The 9,897-nt window shown below is 26.1% G+C and overlaps 1 protein-coding gene across 1 annotated transcript; it reads right to left on the reverse strand.

Annotated features, from left to right (window-relative positions):
• Positions 1 to 2,118: 2,118 nt before the first annotated feature.
• On the reverse strand, positions 2,119 to 5,834 carry LOC133319927 (cystathionine beta-synthase-like). Its single transcript, XM_061526232.1, has 4 exons — positions 5,616 to 5,834; positions 5,421 to 5,527; positions 5,193 to 5,363; positions 2,119 to 2,302 (listed from the first exon to the last, which is right to left on the reverse strand). The coding sequence occupies exons 1-4, from the start codon at positions 5,636 to 5,638 to the stop codon at positions 2,244 to 2,246; spliced, it is 360 nt and encodes a 119-aa protein (XP_061382216.1). The 5' UTR covers positions 5,639 to 5,834; the 3' UTR covers positions 2,119 to 2,243.
• Positions 5,835 to 9,897: the final 4,063 nt, after the last annotated feature.

A 9,897-nucleotide genomic window follows, 5' to 3' on the forward strand; every position in this document is an offset into this window, starting at 1 on the left:
AGCTGTATTATATTCTGATAAAAAAATTCAATATAAATTGAAAGAAACATCAATAATAAAATATTAAAATATTTTATCTTTTAAACATTTTTATAATATTCTTAGAATATTTGTTCTGTAAATAACATTAATTGTATTACATATATAAAAAATTATTAGTATCCTATAAAAAAATAATAATGTTAATCAACATATAAAGATTTCTTTTTGAATCTGGATATCGTTTCGTAACAAATTTATTTCGTAATATCTTATTAATTTTACCTTCAAAGACGTGGGAAGTTGGAAAGATTTCGCTTTAAGTCTATCTAAGAAAACAAAACTTAAGTATCCATAATATACTCTTCACGTAAAATGAAAAAAACAATCTAAATTCAACAAATGAGATCAATGAAACATTTTCAATCTTGTACCTGTTTCTCGTTTTCCTCTTAAATAATCTTCATCGCGATGCAGATGATGAAAAACTACTATAAGCAATAAGAAAATGTAAGAACTCACTTTATTATTAAAAATTTCCATTTAATTTAGCTTAACATTGTGCGGTACGCATTGAGAAATCTTTTTAATTCAAAGTTTAAGCCGTTAATATTTTTTTGTCGGTCCCAGTCTTAAATGAATCTTAGAAATGTTTATTAAAAATTATCTGGACTTTACTGGATTACGTCACTTCATATATAGTTATGAAATCGCAGGTTTTAACATTTACAGATATATCAATTATAATTACAAAGTATTTTTTAACTTTAGTCCTGGCAGTTGTTGTGAGAAGACTGGAGTACACATTTCAATTTCCTCGACCATATAAAACACTGGAAAACAAAACAATTAACAGTATGGGTCATATTCTTATGGCATTTATATGCACTTCGACTTTATCAGTTTCATCCTTATCCTTTCCAATTCTAGTTTTTATAGTCTGAAATTTCAGATTTTGATTTCCGTATGTTTTTTTCGATATGCTGTTTTATCATCTATTTTATCTCACAACTAAAATTTTTCGTCCAACTCTGCGTTTTAATCAAATTAAATACGACATTGTTCTTTATTAAAGGAGAAATGATGATTAAATGGAGGAGGTATTTTCTTTTGTAAATTTTTTAATTAAGATTGTTTCTGACATTGATATTTAATTGTAAAACGTAAATTTGCAAAATTAGGACGTAATAACTTATAATCCAATTTAACTTGACAACTTGTTGTCGGCTAATAATGATTATAATGTCTATCATCTTAATAAATTATTAACGTCGGCTGCTATTGAAACTTTTTGAAGTTGTTTTTTTTATTTGAATTGATCAACGAGTATTATACATAAAAGTATAGAGAAAAAATTGGTTAAAAGAGGAGGAAGACCTATGTTTAATGTTTAAAAAAAAACTAGGATAGCATTCATTGTTTTGAACTTGATTTAGTTCTATTTTAATTACTTGTTTAATGAAATAATAAGTTTTCTCAGTTTCTTTATTTACATTCGGAATTCGTCCTGTGGAGGTTTCAGAACACGTATCCTACAGAACAAGATATGTAACTTAACGGTTATTGTTTTTCTTCATTCATTACAAAAAAAAAAAAATAAAACTATTAAATTAAAAAATTCTGAGACACTTTCTATGTATTCATATCTCAAGAACTATTAAAAATTTTATCCTGTTTATATTTTTGAATAACCAATATAAAAAGGTACTAAAATTATTTAAAGAAATAAAGAACAGTGATGGAAAAGAAAATGAATGAACTCTTATTATAAACACTAGTTAAAATTACAAATTAGTGGTAAATAAATGGATCATTATGATTATATCATGAGAGACTAAGTCATTCGATATTTAAATAAACTTCCCCAACAATTCATAAATTTTCCTATAACCAACATACTTCAAATAACTGTTACCCGATACGTTGTTTTGAATTTACTGGGCAGGTCTTCCATTTTGAGGATTTAAAGTTCTAAAAACAGATAAAGTGTAAGCTATTGTTGTAGTTATCTAATGTATTTAAAAATTAAAATTTTTACTAACTAACAATTCTCGATTTTATAAGAAAGAATCTTTGTGCATATTTGTATAATTAGTATAAATTTAATAAATTAATTCCATCCAATTTATATTACGAGCTATATATATGATATACCTTAACGCTGAAACGATATATTTTGCTTATAACATAGCCGTTAAAAGTAAGATACTTAGTGATTTTTACAAAGCCATTTCACAGAAGTCCAGTAAGATAAGATCTCTTATTTATGTGCGCAGTATACGTATCTCGCTTGCGGTCAGCCTGCGTCGTTTAGGTTCCGTTACTGCAAATAGAATGATTCTGGTTAATGGACCCAGCTTTGGGAGTAACCCTACTTTGAACAAAATTATTTTAGATTAAAGAAAAATGAAGAAACTCTTGGCCCGATTTAACTCTTTTATTACTCCGCTTATCTTTAAATATTTATTTTATTGCTAAATAAATATTGTTGTAACTCACAAACGAAATACAGAAATTCTGATTTTCCTTAGCAACTAAAGAATTAAATGGAGTTTACTATCAAAATAAAAATAAAAAATATTAAAATAATAATAATAATAATGAAATGGTTACTCGTTAACATTCCTGAAATTCAATTTTTTAGGAAATTGGGAAACTTATCAAAACTCATAAAATGTATTTATTTTTTTATGAACATGATATAATTGATCATATGCGATATTAAGAATTGGTAGCAGTTGGTTGTATGTAAATTGTTTAATTATACTATTTCTATATCAATTAGCTTTGTGTACATTGTCATTGACGATATGACAAATAATTCTTATGATCATGAAGGGAAAATTGCTTTAACACCCTAGAGGCATACTAATTTATTAAATGAAATAGAGAGATGAGGATTATTGAATTTGTCTGTTGTGACTTATTTTTATTATAAACTACTATTTTACTTATTATTATTTTAATTATAGTAATATGATATTATAGCTGTTGCCTGTGACTTTGTCTGCATAACAATCTTCATTTGAGATTCTCGTCATTATCTATATATCTTCGATAAATAAGAAATAGGATACAAATAAATTAAAAAATATGACTACGACAAAACAAATCCGTTTGTAGGCATTTAACTCAGAATTTATCTAAAATAACTTAAAAATTTGAAAAGAGAATGAGAAATCAATCGTTGACAAGATATAAAATATAAATTTTAACAGGAATATGCATTTTAGACTACGGAATGAAAGATGAGAGAGGGAAGATCAAAATCAAGCACAATCACGTGGATGCATGGAGGTTTGGACGTTTGTGATGAATTTTAACAGGTATATATTTTAAACAATCAAATAAGATATATGTGGAATGTAATTTTTGTATAAATTTTGTGTAATGTCTGTGAGACCGGAGCATAACAGTTGGATATTGCATGACATGGCATAATTATTAATTACGTGATCTATAGTTGACGCTGCTAGGTGGTTACTATATCATTTGTAACTTCATCAATCAATTTCTGAGTCCGACTTTGAAGTCAACCCAGACGAATTCGTATTCACAAACTAGTACTTATCTCTGATCAAAACACACCCATGCCGTTGAACACTAGTGTGTCTCATGGAAAATATCTCAGCTACATTGTTAGTTGATAGGATATATGATCGATTTTTTTTTCAATTGAAAAAAGGATATCAAATAAGTGAATGTGGATACTACATAAATACTGTGGAATATGTACATATATATTAAATTTATTATACTTATGCAGCGGTCTCTGTGAATTGTCGACAAAAAAAAACCTTTCATTTATTTGCCTCGGCGGTTGCGTCACGGATAGAAAAATATACATTTATCTTTCAAACTGGAATCTAGGCACGTTGGGGATACCACAAAAGTAAGTAATTTGTTTTTACTATTAAATGTTTTCCTTTAATTGTTTCACATTTTAGCATTTATAAATATTGCTATTGGAAATAGTATACGTAATAGTCTGTATTAAATGAAAGTTATTGCTGTTCTTCATCTATATTTACAAATTGTTCTTAAAATCACAAGTCGCGTTGGACTCTTGGGATGGTGTTTGCAATGTCGTGTCCGGATATTGAATGATCATAAATACGAGATTTTATTGAAGTAGCTTTGGGCAAGATATCTTCAATATTATTGGGAAAACATTTTCTTCTGTATCCACCTTCCGTCTCATTTTGAAAGGAAATAGTTATTTTTAATTCGTATATAAACATCTATTATATTCATTGTTTAAATACTTAATTTTATATAAGCTTTGAAAGAACGCAACAACTGGTAGGTTAGTTGATTGGTGGCGAAAGTATTAATTGGCAATTAAGTTTGATCTCATTTCATTGTTATTTTCAATGTTGACAAACATTAATTAAAATCTCTTAGGAAATACATGAATTTTTAGTTTACATTGCTGAACTCTGTAATATGATAAATGGAGTAAAACAGGTACAATCAAAGAAAATATTCAGTGCTAAAATCATTTGCAAAAACAATAGGTTTAACTTTGAAATGTACATCGTATCGTCTACGTTGTACGAGATATTTAAAGATTTAAATCTGATGAATTAGGAATAATTTTTTTGGCAAATAAATCTAATAATAAGAATTACAATTCACGCATACAATTTATTTATTACTTTGTTTAACATCGTAGAACTTGTTCTTGCAATTACGTTTTGAATTATCAAAAGCTAATAAAGAGGAATATTTAAGTTTGGAAACACGGTGCAGGTGTTAAAACTGGGAAATTCATCTTTACCAGTTAAAGGCTTTTAAGAAAAGACAAAGGGTCGTTTTGCTGTTATAATTTAATAAGGAAAATGCGGCGTAATTAAAATTGATAAAGGAAGGCGGCAAGCTGTTTTGCCACAAGTGGGAAATTTACTGAAATTACTAAATTAATTTGCTTCTATCACTGGAAAAATTTATGTTTTAACATTATTTCTTTGTGATATAAATTTTAAGCATAAATTTATTTACCATAAGAAGTCTTACAATTTTAATCAAAATTATATAAAATATAATTTTATTTTAATTTCGAAATAATCATAAAATTTATTATTCATAAGCTTTACTGTTGTAATAAAAAAAAAAAAATAATACATCTGTATCCTATTTAGATTTGAAAATGGTTACTTATAAGTAACATTTTTAGTTTTAATTATTTATCAGTCGATGAATATATAATGTACCTCTCACAGCTGCTGTTAAAGCTAGTCCAATTCCAGTGTTTCCAGAAGTTGGTTCAACAATCACAGATTTTCCAGGTTTCAATATTCCCTTCTTCTCAGCATCCAAAACCATTCTATAAGCTATGCGGTCTTTCACTGAACCCCCAGGATTTAAAAACTCACATTTTGCATAAATATATTTATTAATTATTGAATGTATGTTTACATTGAGTGAGGAAGAATACTAACACATTTCACATTGTACGCCCTCTTCCTTTGGTATTTTCGATAGTTTTACGAGTGGTGTATTACCAATTACGTTTAATACATTTTCCTGAATTTTCGGATTTTTATCTCTGTAATACAGTAATAAGTTATAAAGAATAGCAAAATCTTAAAATGATATATGCAATATCACTGTTAAAAATGTATTAATTTACTTACAGTGTTTTTACAATGTGTGGCATTTCCTTAAGGTTAAAATAAAAGGTTCAATTGCCAGCTTGTGCAGTCTTGCGTTTGCCTAAGTTTACATAAGCGTGTGTGGTAGCAGTTTGCAATTCGATTAAAGTTAAGTATTGCTTATACCACCTACATATGCATGTCATTCTCTCCCCAGTTGGCGTTATAACAGAAAAATGTATAAATATTTATAGGAATAAACCATGTCTTTGGCAAATAAAAAGTAAAGAATACCAACAAGCAAAATATATATAAGCGTTATTTGATATGTGAGAGCGAGGTAAATTCTGTATTACAATTGTGGGTACTTGAAAATATATTAGGGAAATAAGGGAAATTAGTATATAAGGAAAATGGTATATAAGGGAATTAGTATATAAGGAAAATGGTATATAAGGAAAATTGTATATAAGGAAAATGGTATATAAGGGAAATTGGCATATAAGGAAAATGGTATATAAGGGAAATGGTATATAAGGAAAATTGTATATAAGGAAAATGGTATATAAGGGAATTAGTATATAAGGGAAATTGGTATATAAGGAAAATTGTATATAAGGAAAATGGTATATAAGGGAATTAGTATATAAGGAAAATTGTATATAAGGAAAATGGTATATAAGGGAATTAGTATATAAGGAAAATTGGTATATAAGGAAAATGGTATATAAGGGAATTAGTATATAAGGGAAATTGGTATATAAGGAAAATTGTATATAAGGAAAATTGTTATATAAGGAAAATGGTATATAAGGGAATTAGTATATAAGGAAAATGGTATATTAGGAAAATTGTATATAAGGAAAATGGTATATAAGGAAAATGGTATATAAGGGAAATTGGTATATAAGGAAAATGGTATATAAGGAAAATGGTATATAAGGGAATTAGTATATAAGGGAATTAGTATATAAGGAAAATGGTATATAAGGGAATTAGTATATAAGGGAAATTGGTATATAAGGAAAATTGTATATAAGGAAAATGGTATATAAGGGAATTAGTATATAAGGAAAATTGTATATAAGGAAAATGGTATATAAGGGAATTAGTATATAAGGAAAATTGGTATATAAGGAAAATGGTATATAAGGGAATTAGTATATAAGGGAAATTGGTATATAAGGAAAATTGTATATAAGGAAAATGGTATATAAGGGAATTAGTATATAAGGAAAATTGTATATAAGGAAAATGGTATATAAGGGAATTAGTATATAAGGAAAATTGGTATATAAGGAAAATGGTATATAAGGGAATTAGTATATAAGGGAAATTGGTATATAAGGAAAATTGTATATAAGGAAAATTGTTATATAAGGAAAATGGTATATAAGGGAATTAGTATATAAGGAAAATGGTATATAAGGGAATTAGTATATAAGGAAAATGGTATATAAGGGAATTAGTATATAAGGGAATTAGTATATAAGGAAATGGTATATAAGGAAAATGGTATAAAAGGGAATTAGTATATAAGGGAATTAGTATATAAGGAAAATGGTATATAAGGGAATTAGTATATAAGGGAAATTGGTATATAAGGAAAATTGTATATAAGGAAAATGGTATATAAGGGAATTAGTATATAAGGAAAATTGTATATAAGGAAAATGGTATATAAGGATTGTACAGTATTGATATGAAAATTTGTTAAAATTGGGAAAAGAAATATAATTAAAAAAAGGTGTGTGTGCGATTCACACACGATAGAAGTGAAACTTCAGTAAATCGAGAAAAGAATGAGATTAATATATATAACAAGGGTAGGATAATTACAAAGTTTATTCATTTAAAAATGAGAGTATTTTGATTAATTTTAAAAGATATTTTATTTAACATAATTTATACATAATTTATTGAAAATGTATATAAAATTAATTTTAAAAACTCATTTTAAAATGATGATTATTTTCAAATATCGTTATTTAATTATATGTACAATTTAAAAATTATCCACATTTTATTTTAAAACTAAATTATTATTTTTTTAAATATTATTTTAATTTTCAATTTTCTTACAATTTATTTTACAATTCAAAAATATTCATACGTCTTAAAATTGTTTTTGTTTCCTATAAATCTAAATGATAAATCATTTTGTTAATTTAAGAATTATTAAATATAAGTTTAAATTAAATCAATTTTTTTTTAATATTTTAAATCATGAATTATAAATTAAGTATATGTTTTTAAATTAAATTATTAAATTTTAAAGTTTTTCCAACTAAATTATTATTAAATTTAATTTTTTTTTTAATTATTTAAAATTAAATGATGAAAGTTAGTATTAATTATTGGTACTTACAATCATTATTTATTAAATTATATCCCGTTGGAACACTATTTTGTTGCTGAGAGTGGTCTAAAACAGAATAAAATAAATAAGATTATACACGTGGTGTATTGAGGTTATATATATATAATCCATGATCAGTACAAAATAAAAATCAAATTTATTGATTGAAAAACATTGAAATATTAGTTTATACTTAAAACAAGATTAAAAAATATTTACACTTACCATTTATTACATCAGTCCAATTAACACTTATATTTGAACATCTATTTTGATTGTACGCTACGAAGTATGGAACAAAGAGGAGAGACCGATAATATAAAATAGTATGTATATTTCTGTCTCATTCTTTACCGGCTTCTTTCTACACATTTTTGTATTTATGTCTCTTACCTGTCGTTTTTTCCGTTGCATCAGGTTTGAAATCACAACGATTCTAAAGAAGTTTCACTTCAAAAAACGCTTAGTTTAAAACACGAATTATAAGTTTACAAATAATCGTTGTCTTTCTTATACCTTTGGCTAGATGTGACGTAAAAATAATTTAATATAAAATATACAATAGCATGAAATTGGACGTAAGTAAATGTTTTCTTGCAAAACAAATCAATAGTTTAAATCTGGTAGTAACTGTTCCTAAACGGAAATGTTCTTATATTGGAAATTTTTAGTTATACTCCGCTTTCTGTTAGGAGATTTTATATTCAATTATCGGGATAAGCCCCGAACAATATAGTATTGCTCATATTTATATATTGGGAAAATTTCTAAACAATAAAAATTCAATATTTATTGTTAAGAAATATTTTAAGAGGATTTGAAACTTTAAAACTTCTTTTAAGTATATATATTTATATATTTTATTTTTTATTGATATTTTGCCATATCCTAAATATAACCTGTGAACATACTGTCGGTCTGAAGGAAATACGTCTCAACAATGACTTTTGTCTTTTCAATTGTCCTAACCTGTTCTCTTGGAAGCAATATCTCTATGAATAATATTTGAGAAGTTTAAAAATTTTTTTGTCACTATACCGTCAGTGTCCTGTCCTTCGACCAAATCTACTGTCTGGTCGAACTCATAGCTCTAATAGTCGAAAAAATATTTTTTAATATAATTTTTTTTAATTTAATAAACGAAACAATAAAGATATTTCATGTGAGCTAATAAAGAAAGTTTAATCAGTCCACAGCTCAACTAAGTTTTGTATTGAAAATATCAAGTAAACTTCAGTTTTAAAAACAATGTCTTGAGTCAGCTCATATAGAACTTTTATTTTGTGTTCTGAAAAGTATTTTCTCAACAAAATAAGATTTCTATATTGTATTTTCGTTTGTTTGATATCATGAAAACATAAAATTAAATTCAATACATTCATTTGTGCTGCCAAATTTTAGTTTTACTTAATTGTTTTTAGCCGTTAAGATAGTTTGTTGCAGAATTTAGAGATTATTCTCACGGTTATAATCGAATTATATTTTTATTTCTATTGGTCTTATACAAATTCCCAAATAAGGAATTAAGGGTGATTACTTGAAATTAACCTGAATATAATATTGCTGCTGGAAAATGTATTTTTTTAATGTTATTCTATACGAAACAAGAATGCAGGAATTAATTTAAATTCACGAAATAAAAGATAAATATAGAATGCTTCTCTTGTTTATCTCATATTATAAGACAACTTTTCAAAGAACATTTACAAAATCTGCTTTGACAATAACATTATTTATTTCAGACACCAAAGTTTAGAAGTCGTGATACGTTTCACGAGTGAATTGCAGTGAAAGCCAGTAAACATTTTCAACTTCTGTTACTCACATTCTCGGTAACTGCTATTATAAGTTCTGACAAGTGTTTGCTAGAGTGAATTTGTGTCAAGACAAAACCACATTCAAAATCGTAGATCGTTTATTTCCAACAATAATTTGTTTTTATGTCAATATAAAAGAAAACTATAA

The sequence above is a fragment of the Danaus plexippus genome, chromosome 4 (genome assembly GCF_018135715.1).
Source record: "Danaus plexippus chromosome 4, MEX_DaPlex, whole genome shotgun sequence".
Lineage (NCBI taxonomy): Eukaryota > Metazoa > Arthropoda > Insecta > Lepidoptera > Nymphalidae > Danaus > Danaus plexippus.